General features: G+C 36.9%; 1 protein-coding gene across 1 annotated transcript; it reads left to right on the top strand.

The window, feature by feature from the left end:
- Positions 1 to 1,832: 1,832 nt before the first annotated feature.
- Positions 1,833 to 22,268, top strand: ddx61 (DEAD (Asp-Glu-Ala-Asp) box helicase 61). Its single transcript, XM_087287042.1, has 14 exons — positions 1,833 to 1,937; positions 2,664 to 3,585; positions 3,705 to 3,768; positions 3,861 to 3,965; positions 13,448 to 13,577; positions 13,985 to 14,131; positions 14,685 to 14,779; positions 14,885 to 15,007; positions 15,136 to 15,264; positions 15,411 to 15,527; positions 15,965 to 16,028; positions 16,117 to 16,218; positions 16,409 to 16,617; positions 20,886 to 22,268. The coding sequence occupies exons 2-13, from the start codon at positions 3,410 to 3,412 to the stop codon at positions 16,606 to 16,608; spliced, it is 1,452 nt and encodes a 483-aa protein (XP_087143168.1). The 5' UTR covers positions 1,833 to 1,937; positions 2,664 to 3,409; the 3' UTR covers positions 16,609 to 16,617; positions 20,886 to 22,268.
- The last annotated feature ends 257 nt before the right edge of the window (positions 22,269 to 22,525 follow it).

Here is a 22,525-nt window from a genome sequence, read left to right as displayed (position 1 = left end):
CGTGACATTATTTGTGTGATTATTTCTTCTGTGTATAAGCACTTTTGAAACCAAATTGTCATTGTTGGATGTTATGCCTAGGAGAAAGCAGGACGCAAGTAACGTTGGACGAAAGTAACGAAGGAATTTTCCAGAATCCCTGACAACATTTGCTTTCCAGGCTATAACAGCACATTCAGCATGCAACCCTGGATAGAGCTGCCAAATCTTCAATTCAGTTCATGTTTATTTCTATAGCACTTTTATAATTTAGATTGTGTCAAAGCAGCTTAACTTAAGTTGTAGTGAACTGAAACTGTGTCAGTCTAGCTTTCAGAGTTGATGTTTAGTTTAGCTCAGTGTGGTTTTAATTTCACTGGTGAAAGTCCAAATACAGAAGAGCAAATCTATCGATGTGCAGCTCCACAAGTCTCAAACCAGGCAAACAAGCGAAGAACAAACTTCACCAATTGACGAAAGTGAAAGGAATAAAAATCATGAAGGAAACTAGGCTCAGTTGGGCACGACCATTTCTCCTCTGGCTAAACTTCTTGTGCAGAACTGCAGTCTAGGCTTAGGAGGCTGGAGAACACTGGACATCCATCGTGGAAAACTGCAGGTGTGAGTAGCTCACCGGTGGGTGTTCAGGCTGGCCCACGGAATCAATGCAAAGACTTGTCTGTCACTGTGGTCTTTCAGGAATTAGTCTCATGCTCTCCACTCATTCATTACTGCCACAGCATCAGCTCAGGATATGGCCTGGTCCAGGATTATAGATACCTTGGCATCAATTATCATGTGATTTTGGGACCGTGTCCTGCGGATAGGTCTGAATTTCAGTTTTTATGTGCAGAAAGTAAATTATTGTAGCAAATGTTTTTTTTTTTCCTATTGCAAGTTGTGATTCTCTTTTCAAGCATCACACTAATGATCAATCTACAGCTTAGTGCAGTAACAGATCCTTAAGTTTGCAATCTCTGCGTTTTTTGGTTTAAAAGTAAATCAGGTTCAAATGGCAAGTTCTGTGGAGTTCTGTGAGGAAAAAAGTTCTTAATGTCCCACTGCAAAAAGCCATAGCTTATTTTTCACATCTACATTAGAATTTGCAGTGTTTTGATTCATATGTTTTATAAAGTTAATGCATATTACTAATAATAATAATAAAATATTCATAAATTGTAGATAATTGTAACATTATGCATTGCTGGATGGCTTTTAAAACACAAAAAACATTTGATGGAGCTGAAATCTAAAATGAAAATGCAGTTTAATATTTTTTTCAAAAATAAAGGACAAAATTTGTTTGCAGTTAGCATTAACAAGGTCATAGTCAGATATATTTAAAAAAAGGATTAAGCTAGTAAACTTAGCAAATATTTTGCTACTTTTGACTTTTTTACCCATATGTTACTTTTGTCTCTATACTGACAGGGTCAAAAGTAACAATGTGCAAATTATGTGAAATTATTTTGAATTATTAATTCTGTTTAGAACATTATCTTTTAAAAATAGGTACTTATGGAAAATGATACTTTTGTCCCCGCTCTCCCCTATCGGATCACATTTTAAAAATCTTTAGCAACTTTCACACATGTTATAATTTACAAAACGTTTCGAAAGTTTTTTTTATATGTAATTGTTTAATATTTGACCAAATGTGGACTTTCAGTCACACTATAAGTTATATTTAAAATGTGTTTTTAAAAAGCCTTAGGGCCAAAGTGCCCATGCAGAACTACGATGGTGGCTTTTATAACAGTACCGCCCACCGAATTCAAACTCTGCCATCTGATTGGTCGGTTTCGTTTCGTGCGTTTACGTCCTGCGAGATCGATTCAGCGCACGGCCATGTTAAATCTCTAGACGGAAGAGACAAAGCCACAGCAACAAAGAATATCTCAAGAAACGTTCGAAGAATTATCAAATCCACGAAGACTCAAATCCTTCAAAATTAGGAGGTAACGTTGTCTGACGTAAATTTAGTTGAATTAGCATTCATCATTCCCAATGTGCACAGCGAGTCTGTCTTGCTCGCTTATTAGCATAACGCTAAGCTAACCTGTCCTAACAATGTACCGCTAGCAGGTTGAACTAGCATGTGTTAAATAGCGTGTTTTAATTTTGTTCGTCGATCTTTCAACTCCGTTAACTAAGTTTCCTCACTCTCCGTGAAAATTACTTTCATTATAGTTTCACTTCCATAATGTTTGTAACTGTTAAGGCGAACTGTTTATTTAAATCTAAAACTAGAAAAGTTTGTCGATAAACCACCATTGTGGCTCTTGTCGGCTAACTCGCTTAGCTCCTCAAACAACTCGCGGACACTTTTAGATCCCGATCTGTTCGTTAAACCTTTCGAAAATTAGCGAAGGGCTTTAAATCAAATTTGAATTAAGGCAGACGTGATATTAATCAGATTTATTAGTTAAATCCCAGGTGTTTCCTCACTTTTGACGAGTTTGAAACTGTTAGCTAAACGTGGGTGTCTTTTTAAATTAGTCTCAACATTGATACTATGAACTAAGTTATTATTAACGCAGAACTGTACTGTGTATTCTTAGTTTATTTTAATGTTCTCTGATGTTTTTAATGATAAACTGAAATAAAACCTTTGTTTGGCCACAAAAATTGTTCGTCCTTGATATGGTACTGATTTCTCTTTGTATAACTTTCACATTTGGCAGGTGTTCCAGAAATTTCTCCACTGAAGTGTTTAGGAACTGTGACAGTAAAGTGAGGAAAAACGAGACCTCGCCAAGTAAAGAGTGGATACATTTATGGACTGTTAACTTAATTTTGGACTCATAATCCTGCATTGACTTTCTGCTTGAAATCCCTCGGTGTCAGCAGAGTTTTTCAGCAGGTTAAATAGGAGCAATTGACACCGAGCAAATTCCTCACAACGAAGAGAATACAAGAATTTTTAAGAGCACATTAAGAACCTTTTGCTGAGCCTTGTGCTTTTGAATGTAAATACTTACAATTTTTTTTTGGATACCAAAAGGACTACAGAGGGTACGAAAGGATTTTTGCAATCCAGCTGTTTAAAAAAAAAAGAGAGAGAAAAAAATGAACACTTTGGAATTTTTCAGGGATAACATAAAAGTGACTTTTTGAGAAGCATTAATAGATTGCATATTTGAAATCCTTGTGCAAGACTTGAATTTTACAAGTACTTGTTTCCTAGTTATTTTCTACGCCGACTCTAGACTTGTGATATATTTATTCATATAAATATAATTTTCTCCTTTTTTGGGAGAGCTTATTATAAACAATTGTTATACGCCAGGCGCTCTTCTTTTTAAGAGGTCTGTACGTATATAACTGTTTACACAAAAGCGCATTGAGCGTAATCGTAAACAGTTAAGCAAAGAGCTGAAAAAGTAGCAAAAAATAATTTGATTGAAATTGTTGAAGAAAACATCTGACAATGGCTACAGCGAGAACTGAGATCCCTGCTTCAGTCATGCCAGTGACCAAACAAAATGGACAGGCCAAGCCCATGAGCCTTCAGACGGGATCTTTTTCTTCCTCAACACCATCAGGAAAGACACCTGTGATGCCCCAGAAAGGAAGCAGCATACCCCAAAGCAGTGGCGGTATCAGGTAATCTTCATGTAAAATATGGACTGAACTTTGTTTCTTTTAACATTGATTGATCATCTTGGTTGAGCTGTTTGTAACACATAATGTATAAAATTACTTCCATGATCTACATTTTGTAGGTTTGGAGATGACTGGAAGAAGTGCCTGCAGCTTCCACCAAAAGACACAAGAGTGAGAACTACAGTAAGTTCTGAAGATTTTCTTGTTAGAATCATTTTCATTTGTTTGTGTGTGTGTTTGTTTTTTGCAGTTTTTGACCTTTCACTTTTTGACAGGATGTGACCGCAACCAAGGGGAACGAGTTTGAAGATTACTGCCTTAAGAGGGAACTGCTGATGGGCATATTCGAGATGGGCTGGGAAAAGCCTTCCCCTATACAGGTAATCTATTGTGTCCGCTGTTAGAAATTGACCACAGTAGTAGTGGTACTGGAACTTCTAACTTTGTTGCTATACCTTGAAAAATATCAATATTAGATACCATTTTTCAAGGGTGTATATTTGCTCATGACATTGATGGAGACATACATCCCTAGAGCTGTATTTAACAGCACAAATTCTGTTTTATAAAAACATGAATAAAGTACTTAATAATAAAAAATAAACACTAATAATACAATTACAGGGGTGATAGCGTTCCGGCACCACGCCGGATTTCCGGCGTACTGTGGCTGCGGGGGGAAAAAAAAATCAGGTTCACGGATATTGATCTGTCATTTCTCTAGATTCACAGAATTCACTCACTGCTGAAAGTGCCGGATTGGTTTTTATTAAGTGCCATTTTGTGTGCTCGTGAATCATCTTTTGAGTGTAGACGCCATGTAAATAAAAGATTAATTGTGTAATTTAGAGAGCTTTATAAATTATAACGGATCTTTGTGGGATCTCTATGAACTAAGATTAGTAACGCTTTTTAGTGATAATAAGAGGAGCGTGCTTTGCACTTTCTAGGCTATAATCCATTCAGAATTTGTATGAAACTTTCGTTTTCGGCACATATACGCTGATATGTTTTGGGAATGACATCTGCATATTTACGCTGGGTTTATTCTCGAAATAACGGTGAAGCAATAGACGGGACAAAAATAAATTTCCCCCTTCTCCTTAAACAACTTAATGTTTCAGCTATAAAATAGTTCAGTTTTGTATGTAGCCTAATGGCAAAGTGTTTATATTTAGTTTAGTTTTTTATTCAGCTTATTTAGAAAAAACGTTTGGAGCATTTTTTATTCGTTAAAAATAAGTTTTTTTTTTTTTTTTTAACGAACAGCGCCCAGCGGAAGACCATCATTGTCTGTTTGATCAGTTTGCCTTCTCAGATCATCACGACTTGCCTAAAATAAAAGATATAAAACAGTTCAAGTATAAAACAATGGTAGCTTAAACGTTAAAGAATGTGTGCTATTAGGCACATAGTTTGCTTATAAAAAGCTTGCAGGACATCGAGGCGCCAGAGCAATCACTTGCATTTTTCAGTGGGAGCAATTTAAAGTTATCCGTCATTTTTGCTCACAGAGTAATACATCAAAAAACGTTACAGCGTTTTTATAAAATGAAGAAAACCAAAATTATGCGCTTTCTGTCGTCTGGTTTTTGAACAGGAGCGCTTAACAAAATGAAGCAAAATGTATATGCCTCACAGACATAATAAATATATTTATAGAAAGCTTTAAATTATTACTTAACGAAATAAAACAAATCGAAAACAAAAAAACTCCTTCATGTAATCCGTAAAGATGAATTTCTAAAGGCGAGTCCAAGAGGAGATTGCCAGTCAGGATCTTTGCGACACTGACTCAGAATAAGTTTATTAATAAATAATTAAGATATGTCCTTACTCTTTCCTCGACACATTCATTGTTATTTGTTTTTGCCGGTGCTTGGGGCGAGTTTTAGCTTATTGTGTGCGCTTAAACGCGGATTCACAGTAGCAGTTTTAACATGGAGAGACACTACTTTAACATGTACAGATGACACTATCGTACGTACAGATAACCCTATCGCGCCTAAAGCGAGCGAGCCAAGGCCAGTGGCGTTTCCACTGTCACTTCCGGGGCCTAATCGGGCCAAAGCGGGGCTTTCTTGGGGCCAGCGGCCGGCTTTTTTCGGCCCGCCGAATACCTTGGGCCAAAGAGGGCCAACCGGGGCGGAGTGAAAGGAGAGGCGGGCACAGTTTTCCGATCGCACACGAGTACATGCGCCAAACACATAAACAAACAAATAAATAAGAGAAAGAAAACATCTGGAACAAATTATAGGCTGGGGTCTTTTTTGCATGATCGCCCTTATGTTTCTCTTTTAAATGTAAGGTTGTTGCATAAAATGATAGTTTTAATAAGTCACTTTTCTTTGCTGCATCTCTTTGATGTTTCAATAACTAATCTTTACACCATATTAAAGACACAGCTGACAGTAAAGGATTTCAAGAGGTTTTGTCAAGTTTAATAGGTGTTTTTGCGCGTTTAGATGCCTGTGCGTGTGTGAGACCGAGGAAAAGAGCGCTCCATTCATAGCTCTGTTGATGCCGCGAGCGGCTTTTTTCTTTTCTTTTTATTGTTTTAATTTATTTTGGAGATAATACACTATATGAATACTACAGAAAGACATTAAACTTTACAATTTTCATGTCTGCTTTTGTAGGCTCAAAACAATAGTGTCATATCTAGATAAAATAGCCTAAGCTATATTTAAATAATTTATAGAATTACAAATATCAGATAGGCCTATAATAAAATCACATTAAATAAATAAACCAATGTAAAACTAACAAAAGCTATAGCTATAACAATTAGTTACTATATCAAACTGTTTCAAATTTATATTAAACTTTCATTTTTCAAAAGCCTCTTTAAAAAAAGGATTTTCTAAAAAAATAAATAAATAAATAAACACCGGAAAATGTTTTAAATATTATTTATAAAGTATTTGGATACGATGATATTAATCAAATCATGCTAACAGAGCATTTTCGGGGTGAGTGAAAATAGGCGACCTTTTTTTTCTGTCTTCAGCTGCGCAGCACTTTTTTGACGGGGAAAACTGCAAGTTCAAACTGTGTTCTGTGTCCTCAAACAAGTGTGTATGTTTTTATATAACGTGGTAAAATTAAAAAAGGAAATTTAAAATACATAAAGAGCTTTATTAGTGCATTGCTGCTGAGCGCAACGAAATATAGGCAATATTTTATTACGTGCTGCTCTTATGTGCTGAAACACTGAACACTTTCCTTTACTTAAGATATAATAAGCAATATCTTTAAATAAAGGGAATCACCTATTAAGTGTCGTGTCGTAAAGCCTATAGGGAAAAATAATTATGTTTCAGTTCTCTCCGGAGCATTTGAGATGAATGTTGGACAGCGTCTGTCTAGAGGATGTTATAAAATACTTTTTATATCGAGTTATTAACGGAGAATTTTATATATGTGGTGTTATATTATGAATGTGTGCGCTCCCTGTGCTAGGCCCCTCCGTTGGTGGCAAGACCACTGGATTTCGATGCCAGTGGGTCGGCGAGTAAATGAATATGATGAATGAAAACACACAGGCATGTGCGTATAGACATGCGTTGTACTACTGTACAGTAACGTGTCATTTGTTTGTTTTGGTTGTCCTATTTTAATAGTTTCGTGATGATGTGCTTTATCTGCATGATTCTCGCTGAAGTGGGTGGTTTGAGTGACGTTCGATTCGGGGGATGTTCTGGGGGCGGGGTTTGCTGACGCGCTGCTAGCTACTAGCCCCACAGTGGAAACGCGACATGATTTCGGCCTCACTGCTCAACCTCCCAGGCGATTGGCCCGGCCTGGCCCGATATAAGCCCTGGCTCTCACTGGCCTGATAGTGGAAATGCGGCTAGTAGTGACACTTCCGGTGGCACGTCCGGTTTTCCACTGTCATGTGTCACTCGCTAGTGGCATGTGAATTGACCTGTGTCACTCAGAGTGTCGCCCTGCATGTCACTGCAGTGACATCGACACCCGGCGAAGCTTATGACATTAATTAACACGAATTAAAACCATATTTAATCATTACGCGACTTTTAACCTAATTTATCGCGTCGCAAGTTAGTTTATTTGCTGAGCTACTCCACGATGTTTTAATTTAAACGCATTTATTTTATGTATTCGTAGTCATACTTCCGTACATAATATAGTCATTTGACAGTACATGTCAGTCAAATTTATTGTGGCATGCTTATGTATGGGAGGGGTTACACTTATCTGTTGTACTGTATATTATTGCATCCTGGCAGTTCCTTTGTTCCCTACAATATGGACTTCTCTATGTTTTTAATTCATTCATTTATTTTATTATTTAACTTATTTTCATTTTAAGGTATTTTAAATAATATCCTTTAAAAAGTTATAATAAGATGCATGTTGAAAACTCATAACATATATATGCATGTAAGATAACAGGTGTCATTTGCCTAATGATTTTTAAATATTAAAGCAAAGAGACTTATAAGATTAATGTGCTTATAACGTGCTTATACTGACACCTACTGGCATGTGTCACTGACATTACTGGCATGTGTCACTGACATTACTGGCATGTAGCTGCAGTGACAGCAACACAGCGTAATGATACTTATAAACAAATCATTAGTCTTGAAAATCAAAAGTTTACGGCGGTTATGCCCACTCGCTCAGAGCTTGTCAAATGTGAGGCTGTAATGCGTACACTACACTTTAATGCATTTTTGCATTGTTTGACTGCAAGATCACGCCGGCGCAGTCATCATAACAACGTGCCCACCACAAGCGTCGTCCTCTGTGACTGATGAAGATTAAAGCGAGATGGCTGGGGCTCCGAAAGGTAAACAGACACAAGCGCAAGCTGACGGCCCTTTACCACCTCCTCCGCTTCAAAATCACCTTAAAGTTAGGCGAACCTCGTGTTGTAACTTTTGTTTTTTGTCGCTAATAATACACGCACTGCAGGCTACACAGAGCAACTTTATTCTCTCTAACACCAGTGCGCACACACATCAGGATTCAGGGCCGTACCATTACATAAACTGCATGGGGGTAAATCAGGACTGAACCATTCTCTGCTTAAACAACACTTCGCATATTTCGCAGTGGCTAGTGTGGCTGCGGCACAGGTGGCAGAACTCGCCGAACAGATCCGCCACTTTTGACGCTCATAAACAATGAAAGTCCTCGTGCTGGAGGAATTATGAGGTTGCTGAAGGTGTGCAGCTGTCGTGCAGTAAGGGATTTGCGTCTTTAATAAACTATGACAGTTTGCGTTAACTTTACAGTAAGAATGATTAATAAACCCATATGAAACAGCCCCTTAAAAGTCACGTCTCGCTTTTTAGTTTCAGTGTTAGGCGCGTTTTGCACAATTCCGATTTGCCTATATCAGATTTTTTTGCTTGTCCGTTTACACTTTACAACAAATCAGAATTGGGCATCAATACCTGACAGTGTAAACAGGGTTTTTGTAAATTTTTATTAATTCTTTTTTTGGATCTAATGTAGGCTGTGTAACGTTATGTACTGTTTCGATAGCTTAAAATACCTAGCTGAGTTGATACTAAAATTCCTTAAGGTTAACAATAAATGAAGTTTACATCACATTAAACTTATCTTATTTAAATGTCCTTATCCTTGGCAGCATTAACAGTTTAGCTTTCATGTTTTCTTCACATTTAATGTTATAGTCTCTGCTCCTGCTGAAAGGTGAATGCCACAGGGCCTTTACAAATTTTATTGTTAAAGGTTTGCTGCCTTTTTCTACAATAAAGAAAGATTAGATTTACTGGATGTGCATTTTTCAATGCCCAGAAAGGAACCAAAAAACAGTCAAAATAAGTCCATGTGATATAAGTGGTTCAATCATAATTGTATGAAGCTGCGAGTATACTCCTGTGTGCAAAGTAAACAAAATTAACTTTATTCATTGATTTATCTATGAGAGGATCAGAAAGCTCTTCGATTAAATCCAAAATATCTTCATTTGAAGATAATTAATGACAGAATTTAAATTTTTGGGTGAACTAAACCTTCAAGCAGCAGTAAGCCTCACAGATACTTAAAATTGATTGACTTAAAACTGCTTGAACTTTATTAAAACTGTTTGTACTAATATATTGTGTTAACTACACTGTTCATTTTGTGCTTTTGTTCCTTTGTTTATTGGTCTTGGAGATAAGCCTGCTGTGAAAAGTGTCCCAAACATCCTAAAAAAATAAAACCAAAGTTTCTTAGAGATTACGAGTTCATCGTATCGTTCAGAACCGGTATTGAATTCAGGTTATCGGTATCGAAAATTTTGGAACGATACCCAGCCCTAGTCGTGTGTGTGTGTGTGTGTGTGTGTATTCATTAATTTTCTTGTCGGCTTAGTCCCTTTATTAATCCGGGGTCGTTACAGCGGAATGAACTGCTAATTTATTCAGCAAGTTTTTACCCAGCCGCAACCCATCTCTGGTAAACATTCAAACGCACATACACTTATACACTACAGACATTTTAGCCTACCCAATTCACCTTTACCGCATGTCTTTGGACTGTGTTGGAAACCGGAGCACACGGAGGAAACCCACGCGAACGCAGGGAGAACATGCAAACTCCTATGTATTACAATAAAACTAAATGTAGCATTTCTCACTGTCATTTAAAATATGCAATCCATAACACACCAGAATTATGCAGAGTTTAAACTTTATTTTGCAGGGGTAATTGTTGGCTGTAGCTTTTCACACATGTTGAACTCTAATAACACTGAGATCATGTTAGCCTATTACTTTGAGAGGTTTTCATAAAACGTATCAGCTAACAACTAACACTTATTTAATGAGTTTATTGATATTGAAATGGAGCAGTTACTAACATCTTGAAATTATTTACTCTGTATGACAGTCTTTCAAGTGCTTTGCTAAATTTATTGAATTGGGATTAAGCCATCTAGCCACTGGATACTGAGAAGTTGGGGCTGTTTACTGTAGTGCCCTCACATGCAGCACGTGTTGTCTGCTGCTGGTGAGAGCAAAGCTGTTATCAATGCGATCTTGCTTTTGGCTGGTATCGTTTTAAATATTTCAGTATCAATACTTCTAGAAATTTCTGTATTTTTGACATCATTACACAGTGTATTTGTTTTTTTTTTGTGTTAGGGCTCATTCACACAGTACTTGTTTTTTTTTTCATCCAAATTCAATACTTTTCCATTGTTTTTCAGTGTAAACACATGCTAGATGGATGTGCATGATTGCTAACCTCTTGTCTTTTGTATAACGATTTCTTCTGCGTTTAGATGCTAAGTTAAAAAAAAACTTTTAAATGCAACTCCACTGCTCTATCAGGTCCAAAACAGTAAACCAATCAGAAGAACTCTGAGGTGGAGGTAGTGTTTCTATTTAAAGGCACTCAATAGCTGTGTTCAGATACCCTAGTGCTCCATGCTGCACTTTTATTAAAACCATTTTTTAATGCTGCATCACGTTTTTCTCATTGATGTGTTTTCTCATTCACAGTGGCAAAACCAGAACTTAATACATGCCAAGTAGGGCTGCACAATCTATCGTTTCAGCATCAGTATCACAGTGTGCGCATTCGCAATGGACCCATCACAAAGATTTGCAATGTCCAGTCTGAATTACTGACCATGAGCCACAGAATTGTATTCAATCACTGTATTTAAATGATTTATGCAAAAAAAAAATTCTTAGAAATGTTGTCTTGATTCTTGTCTAAATACATTTCAACAAGATTTTCACTTACCCCACAGGCAGATAACTTCCTTAAAAGAAGGAAAAAAAAACTAATTTTCTCAAATTTCTTCTGACAGTGAAAACTAAACAATATTTTTATTTGGTCTGAGAATGTTTTATGATATTCGGCCTAGAAATAAGACAAAGTAAAAAAAGCATTTTTTTTTTTTTGCATTGTGATTATTTAATTTCTCTATCTGAATACAGTTAGACTCTCCAGATAACGTTCAAATAGAGCTATTCAAACTATCCTCTGAAATGGTAATTATATCACAATATATTGCAGTAAAAAAAAAATCGCAATGTCAGATTTTTCCAATATCGCGCAACCCTATAGTGCTAAGCATAAACAAAGCAACATTTAGTACCATTATCGCCGTAATTGTCACTCACCATAGAGGGATTTGCTCCTGCAAATGTGTTTGACAATTTATATTGTCAAAAATTGAAATTAAAATAAAAGTAAAATTTCAGCCATATTCTTTGTTTTTTCTTGGCTTAAATTATTTACTTGTTATGCCGCTTCATAAGGTCACAACACTCGTGCTCTGATTTTTTTTTTTTCCAGATTTTTTTGTGTCATGGCCCTAATGATCACTTATCTGGATTTTGTCAGGACTCTATTGTCCTTTCACGGGAGGGCTTACTGCAACAAATAGTGTTTAGTGAATGAGCCCACCTTAATAAGGCCTAAGAAGCAAGCAAAGGATCAGAATGTAGCTGCACTTTTCCATCATTAATGTTTAAAGGGTCACGAAACACCAAAACACATTTTTTGAGCTGTTGACAGTCGTATATGTGTCCCACACTGCTAAAAACACTATTAGGACACCTATATTTCACTAAAAAGTGTAAATTGGTTGTTTTTGCGTTATTTCAAGCAAATTTGTACTTCCTGTTTGAAACAAATTTTTGAAGCTGCGTCACGGTCATGACATAATAGCGTTGTATTCCAGCGTGCAGACTGGGCGTCTGTGCCTGAGTGAGTCTTATTACGTCTTACAGTGTGATACATTAATGCATGAGTAAGGCTTGGTTCAAACCAATCAGCGCGCTCTATTGTGGAACTTCATTAATATTCATTAGTGTCACCGTGTTTACGCCACAAAGACGCCACGTTGTGTTGGCAAAACAAGCGTGAAGTGTTGCTTTTATAGTTTGCTGCCGTTAAGTTTCGTTTTCATTTTCTCTCTGTGAGAGCTCAGTCTCACGTGTGGATTAACAGTGCATGCGACGCGCGACAACAATAACTTACGTGTCTGAGGATTATTGTTTACCTGAGAGCTGTTCTCATCTGCAAACGCTGAAATCTGAATTCGCTTGTAGTATTCTCTCCATAAAGACGCGGCTCTAGTTGCTGGTGATTGTCCTGTCTCTACAGATTTGGTAAGTGAGCGTGCTCTTTGTTTATTCAGTTTGTTCGTATCGAATTAAGTTACTATAGCACTGAGTGCAGAAATGTTAGCACCGCATTTTGTGACCGGAATAACACACGCGGCTTTCTGATGCTACCTGCCGTGTGCATCTAAGTTTCTGGGAAATGCTGAGTTTTTTTCTCTCTCATTCGCCGTGCGGTATCAAACATTGCATGAAAAATACACGCTTGCAGCAGTTCCTTGAATCAAATATCTCGTTTGTCGCGAGAGGCATGAATGAATTCCCTGTAGAAAGAGCCAAACTGCAGTTAAAGTCCAACTTTTAATAATTTGGCAAATAATTCGACTACAGATGTCCATGTAAACACAGTCACATTGTCCGCTGTGGGTGTGTATTTTGACTCTGAAACTCGCGCGTGCACAAATAGACACTCCCACACCATCCCACTTTAGTTCCTCTGACACTCCCCCCTAAACAGAGCTGGACACGCCCACTTTTCTGACTTTTTCCAAAGCAGAGGTGTGAAAACACCCTGCTGAAACGAGGGGGTTTCATGGCCCTTTAAAGTATGAAGCAATGCTTTTTCAATTACCTTTTGTAGATATCAAAAGTGTACTACCAAGTGTTTTACACCATTTGTACTTGTTTAGCATCGTCTGATTGTATTGAAACAGGGCATTTACGATCATATTACTTTATATTTGTGTCAAATGGACACGTCTTTATATTTATGTTCCACAATTTATTTTCTTTCTCTGTAGGAGGAAAGTATTCCTATTGCATTGTCAGGGAGGGACATTCTCGCCAGAGCTAAAAATGGCACAGGTAAAAGTGGAGCCTACCTCATCCCCCTCTTGGAAAGGATTGATCTGAAGAAGGACTATATTCAAGGTTTGAATTATTTAAGAAATAAACTGAATTATCTTAGAAGTATGTGAAATGCAATTAAGTGTTGTGTTTTTCTAATGTATAAATTTCACAAACGTTTCACCCATATTTAAACTTGTGAATGTAAAATAAAGTATTCTGACCTGCACTTTAAACGTATTTCAAATGATTGAAAACTTTCTTTTAGTGGGTGTCTTCTATAAAATATGGTAAATATGTAGGTAGACATTGTTTATATACATGAACATCATACAGTTGTCAACATTTGAAGTGGATCACAGCTTTTTGTCAAAGTTCTGTCACTTTCACTTTTGATTAGTCTAAACTGTTTTAGCTGAAGCTGAATCCTGCAGGAACTTCAAGGTTAGAGTTTATAAATATGTGTTCTGTCTTTTTCTACTTTATTTCAGCCATAGTGTTGGTACCAACACGTGAGTTGGCTCTTCAGGTGAGCCAAATAAGCATCAACATGAGCAAACACCTTGGTGGCATCAAAGTTATGGCTACAACAGGTGGCACCAACCTAAGGGATGACATCATGCGCCTTGATGAGATAGGTAATTCTTTTGTTTTTCTACCATCCGTGATCTACCATCATGATAGTTTTTCATGCATGAAAATGTCTTTAAAATTAAAGTTTTTTTTTGTAACATTAAAGAAGCATTCGCATTAACACTTGCAATGACAACCTTGCAGAAGGAAACCATATTATCAAGGTGTTTTGCAAGTTCTTCAGCCCAAAGGCAATGTTCCACGTAAAACATGTTTTTTGATTGGATTTAACGACTGTATTTGAAGTCTTGACCTATTGCCAGACCACAGTCATTTGAGAAATTCTGAAATTGTGCTTCCTTGTGCATGAAAGAGCAATGATCTTAGATAAAGTTTCTCTATTTGCATTTCATTATATTGGCTTTAACATATGAAGCAGGTTATGGAAAATGAAGTTAAAGGATAGTTTGCACAAAAATGAAAGTTCTGTTATTAATTACTCGTGCTATGTTGCATACTGAGACCTTGGTTCATCTTCAGAATACAATTGAATATATTTTAGATTAAATCTCAAACATCCTTCACAAGCAGCAACAAAAACTTTTTCTCTCTCTTTAGTTCATGTTATAATAGCTACCCCTGGTAGGATCCTGGACTTGATAAAGAAAGGTGTGGCCAAGGTTGACAAAGTTCAGATGGCTGTAATGGATGAGGTGAGAAAAATAGAGTAAAAAGAGCTGATATCCAACTCTGAATCTTCTCCTATTGGATTGCTAATATTGAAGTTATGGTTTTAAAATCTAACCAATACCTCACAGGCTGACAAGTTGCTTTCTCAAGACTTTGTGGTGCTCATTGAAGACATCATCAGCTTCCTTCCCAAAAAACGCCAGATTCTTCTCTATTCTGCCACTTTCCCCATCAGTGTGCAGAAGTTTATGGTAAAATGTCTCCAAAACCACTCTGGTTTTTGAACACTATGTATATGTAATTTTTTTTTTACATTCAGGATTATTTCTCGTATCAATGCTTCCTTTGACCATATGAATGGCTCTCTCCAATTGTGTAGACCAAACATCTTCAGAAGCCATATGAAATCAATCTGATGGATGAGCTGACACTGAAAGGCATCACCCAGTACTATGCCTATGTGACGGAAAGACAGAAAGTGCACTGTCTCAATACACTGTTCTCCAGGGTAAGCAATTTGTTCTTCTACAGATGATGCCAAAGAAGCTTTGGTATAATACAGATGGACTAACCATAATCTTAAACTCTTTTGGGATTTACTTTACCTTCTAGGAAAAGAATCAGCTAAATTCATTTTCTTTTTTCCATTCCTAGCTCCAAATCAATCAGTCAATCATCTTCTGTAACTCCACCCAAAGGGTTGAACTCCTCGCCAAGAAGATCACACAACTTGGCTATTCCTGCTTTTACATCCATGCAAAGATGATGCAGGTCAGATGCTGGAATTACTCTACTTTTGTTTTTCTCTTTCAACTAAATGAATACATAAATTCACAAAAAAAAAACACTAAATTGACCAAAAATCCCCATTAAATGTTTTGTTATAGAAAGTTTGAACTTCAAAATAAATGTTATTTAGGTTTATCAAGGAATCCTATAATGTTGTCACTGTTTCCACAAAAATATTATGCAGATGTTTTCTACATTGAGATTAAGAAATCAATGCTGGGCACCAAAATGCCTTACAAGAGTGATTTCTAAAGGGTCTTGTGACACATTTATAGCAGCCTTTATTCCAGTTTACAGTAACTGATCAGTTTTCAAATAGAAACAAATGACATTTCACAGTGTTTATTTATTTTTGTGATCTTTATAGATGCATTGTTTTGAGCTGTGGCAACTTTTTCTAATATACTTTTATATTACAGGAATACAGAAACCGTGTGTTCCATGACTTCAGAAATGGACTGTGCAGGAACCTGGTCTGCACAGGTATGAATAACTTGTAACATTTGTAACTTTTCCTCTTTTCTTGCATTTTTCTAAATGTTTCTGAAACATTGTATTGAATCTGTCTTAGACCTTTTTACAAGAGGAATTGATATCCAGGCTGTCAATGTTGTCATCAACTTTGACTTCCCCAAAAATGCAGAGACGTACTTGCATCGCATTGGTCGATCAGGTAACCATCAGCTCAAACTTGCAGACTTTCTTTTACAGACTTTCAGACTTTATATATATATATATATATATATATATATATATATATATATATATATATATATATATAAATCACACAATTTTGGGTTCATTAATTGAATTGTGATTGGGTCTACATGAAGTTTATGTCAGCATTTTCTCTCTGTTCTCAGGAAGGTATGGTCACCTGGGTCTGGCCATTAACCTGATCACCTCAGAAGATCGTTTCAATCTAAAAGGCATTGAGGACCAGCTGATGACTGACATAAAGCCCATACCCAGCAGCATTGACAAGAGCCTGTATGTGGCAGAGTTTCACTCTATGAACCCTGATGAGGAGGAGGCTGCGCACAAAACAGTCGAGCTTAATTAACCCTTACCGGTAAGAAGGCCATGTCCTAAATCACTTGATCTAAAGCACTTTAACTTGTTTTCATAGGGTATATGCAGAGCTAGCGTTTCTTCCCATACTGATAAACTTCTGGTAAATGGTTAATGTGACTTTTTTTCTTTCCCCATTTTATATGATTCATTTACAGCATCGATGAACGTTAGTGTTCATTTAGTTGTTCAAGCGTAAAAAGAGATGAAAATCTGTTTACAAGCACAAGCCCATCAGGATTAGCAGGCTAGCACAAAAGCTCCATTGAATATACTGGTGTGTGTGTGTGTGTATATATATATATATGTGTGTGTGTGTGTGTGTGTGTGTGTGTGTGTGTGTGTGTGTGTGTGTGTGTGTGTGTGTGTGTGTGTGTTTATATTTTAAAGACAGGGCAGGGATGTAATTTAATGCAGTGCTTGTACAATCTGAGACTCGCTTTATATCAGATATCACTCAGCCAGTGGAGATAGCTCAATTTTAAAGAAAACTGACCTTAAACGCACCAAATTTGAAATGGCATAAAGTTTACCCGAAGCGCTTAACCCAGGTTACTGACAAATTAAAAGTCCTTCTTTATATTTCAACATATACCATATTGTCATATTGACTGTAAGGTATGTTCACACTAAGCAGGTTTGCTTTGACTTAAATGAACTCTGAGACGAATGTTGTTATTTAAATAAGTGTAAATGCTAGGGATGTAACGGTATCAGAATTTCACGGTACGGTAATACCTCGGTATGAATGTCACGGTACGGTATTTATTGAATCATTTACAGGAAAAAACAAAACTTATGAAAATACTCCAAAAAAGTGCCAAAAGTGTCAATGACATACAAATTAGCCATCTATCTGTTAGCTTTGAAACAGGAACTTCAATTTTAATAACAAAAAAATATTAAACCATGTAAAAAAATTAAGTTTCAATTTAGTATTGTTGAAAACTCATCACATTTAATCACTCACTCACTCACTTAGATAAAGATGGGTTTAAATGAAAATTATCATATAAATATAATCTGGTAAAAGCTGGTATCTCTGGGTATTTACAATGTCCCCTGCGACAGAAAAAACCCTCTCATTTGGGACTGAGGTTTCTGGGACAAGAGAGATATGACTTGGCCCAGGTTGACAGCAGTGGGTAACGTTGTGCATTGTCTTTCCCCCACTTGAGAGGACAAGCCATGAGTGAGATAGAGGTCTCATGTCTGCATCAATCTGAACAGTGTGCTGACATCACCGCTATTCAGTACGCTCGCGACAACACAGCTGATAAGAACTCGCGCGACAACACCGCTATTCAGTACGCGCGCGGCGACAACACCCGCTTTAGAGTTTTCCAGCTCTTTTTTTTATCCCCGCTTCTAGCAGCACACTCCATTTCCGCATTACTGGATCTGTAGTGACAACAGACCGCAAGGGATGATGGTCAAGCATGGACTGATGGGAATTGTAGTTTTCACTACCTCCCGTTCGCTTAATTCGCCTGAGCAAATTTTCTCAGAAGACCTATAGTTTTACCGAGTCATGCGACTACGGTAATATCGAAAAAAATTAATATTGCGGAATGACGGTATTTACAATACCGTTACATCCCTAGTAAATGCTGCAATCTAAATTTTGGTGTGGACTAATATTATGTCTCATTCCACTTCTAAACTAACTGTTGTTGTTTTTGTTTTTCCTTTAAAACTTAAACACAACACAGGCCAAATACATCTAACAGAACCAAACACAACATGCCACTCGGACAAAAGGTTCAAACATAACTGGATTTTATAATCCACGTTGTTTTATTACCGTTTAATACTGCAGATCTTCATTTGTGTATGAAGGCGTACCGTGCCACTTTTTCGGCACCCTTTCGAAAGGGTACCAAACATGAGAAAGGGTACCAAAAGGTGGAGCTAGATGTGCAGCTGAAATCTATTGGTTTACAGAGATGCGTGATTCGCTTAAGCAAACAAGCCAGAATGAAAACAAAAAAACCCGCCATGTTTAAAATACACACACAAAGCTGAAAGATTACAGCGGAATTATATATACATATATGATAACAAGCCATAGTCGATCTGGGCTCAAACAAAACTTGTCGTCGTATTGATGAACAGCCATAAAGCCATGGAGTAGAGCAGAATCTACCGTGCCTCGTAGTTTTTTACCCGCCAGTATAAAGCGCGAGCGGTTTCGCTTTCTTGCTTGTGCTGGTCGCGCATCTATAACTGAAAAAACAAACTTCTTGAGCTGATGATAATAATGTGCGCTTGATTATTGACATGCTTTTGAAACACAATCCTGTCAGACACTGACGAATGCGAGAGTGAAGTGCGCGAAAAAAAAAAGCCAGAAAAAAGAGAGCACATTATTTTTTTAACAAACGTTTATGACGTTTGTTCTTTATTTCACTAGTCCAATTGTAATTTGCGGTATTACAACTACAAAAAAGGTCAACTTGCAATAGCCAATCTCAGTGCACGCGGCGAATGTGACGTGATCGATGTGTTTGCGGAGGTTTGCTGTGGGTGTGCGCCACATGATTTCGGCTGGCAGAGTATGGCAATATTTCACTGACAATGTCGTAAGCGCAGTATTACAAATCGGGAACGCATTCATGTAGTACTAGAGAGCGAATCTCTTTGCTCACATGCCAGTTTCCTCTGTTCGAGGACAAAACTTGCGTGCTGGCAGCTCAAATGTAAATGGTCTGCTCTAGCTCTGTCGATGCAAACTCACAATTTTTGTGTCTTGTGGTTCCTCCTCTTTTCTTGCTTTTGCTCTCCAGAGATGCTTCAGCATCCTGTAGTATTAAGATTAGCAAACTGATAAAATTAAATGGTGTAGTTTTACTACAGTAAAGTGTGGTGAATTGTAAAATAATATACCCAATATTGTAAAAAAAAAAAAAAATACTACAGCACTGGGTTATTTGTTTATATTACACTGTTACCTTAGCAACTACAGTATTACCACAAAGGATTAATTGAAGAACTTTACTGTACTTTACAAAACACTGTACAGCAGAGACTAGTTCACTTTATTTTAGTTGCCATGATAAAATGGGATTGATGGTGAGATTTATTTGAAGAATGAATTGTACAGTAGTCTATAATACCTTATCAAGTTTTTCCTATTTTCTATCACAATTAAATTTCTGCTTGCGTTAGTTATATTAAAACATTTTTTAAATATTATTAGTATGGTGCACTTTTAGGATGTTTAATAAATGAAAATTTGTGCGGAGCAGTGCATGTGAGTGAGGAAAATTAGCAGTTTTGTCAAACAGAGGAAATCGGTGCACAAGCAAAGAGATTCGCTCTCTTGTTTTACTTGAATGCACTCTTGACTTGTAATACTGTGCTCACAACATTTGTCAGTAAAATAACGCCATAGTGGAGCTAATTACATTTTTTGAGGTGAACAGTTTGCACGGCACCGCATTTGATTTGAGTTGAATATGAAACACTTCGAAGTGATTTTGTCTGAAAAAGGTACGTCTGCACAGACATCTTTATGATGCGTGATCAAAGGGAGAACCAGATGACCAATAATTCTTGGCTAGAAATTGCAACAGCAATGGGATAGGAGGAAAGTTTTTGTAAAAGTTTGAAAAAACCTGAGATAAGTTTGTTAAAACAAAATAAGAGGCCCCCAAAAACATCTTCAATGATATTAATAATTCTCTCTTTATTCATCTGATTTTACTGTTTCTTTTGACCGCCCCCTGTCATTCAAAAGAATATCTCAATAGCGAACACGGGAAGTATAAAAGCCTCGTCCATATCATGAGGTGTGCAATGTGGCACCAGGCGAAAGTATAAATCAGCGTTGAGATGTTTCTTTGTTTATACCTACTTACAAAAAACTAAATGCAAACCAATAATGATCATTTTTGCTGAAAATAAGGGCAGAAATTATCCCTAATTGTTTGCCTTGTCTTTATCGGTCAGATCATGACAACTTGAAGCATTTATTAGCCAGTATATATATATATATATATATATATATATATATATATATATATATATATATATATATATATATATATATATATATATATATATATATATATATATGTGTGTGTGTGTGTGTGTGTGTGTGTGTGTGTGTGTGTGTGTGTGTTTCTTTAGGTTTTGACTTAAAAGTAATGGTGTGAACACATAAGGAACCAAAACAAAATGCATAATTTTTATTTTTGATAGACAAGCACTCGAAAACTGAAATTATTGTGTGAGCACATCCTAAAATCAGATCTCCCTTTCTTTCAGGAGAATAAAGGGACCAATGCTTGGTATTCTGCACAATTTCTACTGAAGACAGATGCATCTTTTTTCCCCCCTTTTTTTTCTTTTTTGTTTGTTTTGCTGTAGTTTTATTTTTCACCCATTGCTTCAGGAGTTTGGAACTGCCATTTGTTAAATGTGATCAGCTGCCGCAGGTTTTTCAGGGCCAGTATAAATCATTAGGCTTGTTGTTCTCTATGGACTCACCAAGGCAGCTTTACCCCTTTTTCCATTTGGAGCACAATAAGCCACTGTTCTTTGGACCCAGAGCACTGGCAAAGACCATTCACCGTCCATAACTGCTGTTCACAAAGATTCTTTTCCCTCTTTTATATACCAGAACAATGAAAATAGAAAATACTGGCAGGAGAGGGTGCCAAAAAAACACAGATGCCCAAGCTTTATTAGGAGTACCTTTTAGTGCTCCCCATCCATCACCTAATGTGAAAAGGTTTTTGCACGTTATATAATTTTTACTCAGAGCTTTACAGTTGATCAGGGAAAACCAGGGAGTTGGTTCAACACTCGTAATGGTCTTCTTGTGGTTGTTTACAGCCGTGTGTGTCTGTCCTCTTTCAACTTCAGCTTTTTCTTTGACTAACTTCTGACTCGACACAATGTCATCTTTCCCAAATCCTACAACCCATTCTTAAACAGTCCATGCATTTACATTCTCATTTCGGCTGTCTTTGTTTCAATAAGTGCCTTAATCTATTAACTACTTCCTCTGGGAGCACTGTAGGTGCGTTGTGCAAAAAACACTCTGTTTTGGTCTGGATTGTCAGTAAAAGAAATTTAGATTGGCCACTGATTCTTTATTCGACCCACACATCTGTTGGAAGTGAACTCTACCTTCCTTCCCATTGGCTGGGTGAGCAATAGATGTGCTGTTTATGCAAACCCGGTACCTTATCTTTTTATTTGATGAGGTTTTTCTTTCTGAAATTTAGCCTGGAAGTTTTGAAAACTGGTTGACCGTTCAGGTTCATTGTACTACTTTTCCACCATGTTGAAGAAACAGTTTTTATTTTATAAAAACACAAATTAAATTATTGATCAGTTTCGGTCTTTCCCTGGTGGTGTCTAATGCACAGAAAAAGACAGTCTTTTACAACATATCAGCACAAATGCTGTGATGAAATGGCAGCTGTAATAAAGTTGGTAGCTCTCAAAGTGTAAAGTTCTGTGTCCCCTGTTGTATGTGTTGAATTGTGCTCTCTTTGCCATGTGTTGTATTGAATAGACGCTGTATGTTTTACTGCGAGGATTCATGAGAGAATGGCCAAAGCTTTTTTTGCTCCAAATGTTAATGCCAGCCTATACTGTCCCTTCTCTTTTAAACAAATTAAAGTCCAGCATATTCTCCAATTCTGTCTGTGTTCTTTGTGTATGTAGTTATTGCACTAGAGTGACATTTGCGAAACAATACAGAGTCAATTCAAGCAGTGAGGCTTTTGTTCTCTTATTTTATTTTTTTTTATTAAGGAAATAAAAGAGGAAATTGTCCATTTAATCCTAAAATTGCACAGAGCAGAAGGAAAGTTCACCTCCTTATCAATGAGCTGTGTGAGATTATGCATTTCAGAAAATCATTTGCATTTGGATATTTTGCTTGCAATAGTGCA

Source organism: Danio rerio, chromosome 16, assembly GCF_052040795.2.
Source record: "Danio rerio strain M-AB ecotype USA chromosome 16, GRCz13ab, whole genome shotgun sequence".
Lineage (NCBI taxonomy): Eukaryota > Metazoa > Chordata > Actinopteri > Cypriniformes > Danionidae > Danio > Danio rerio.
This window is presented reverse-complemented; position numbering and strand designations above follow the sequence as displayed.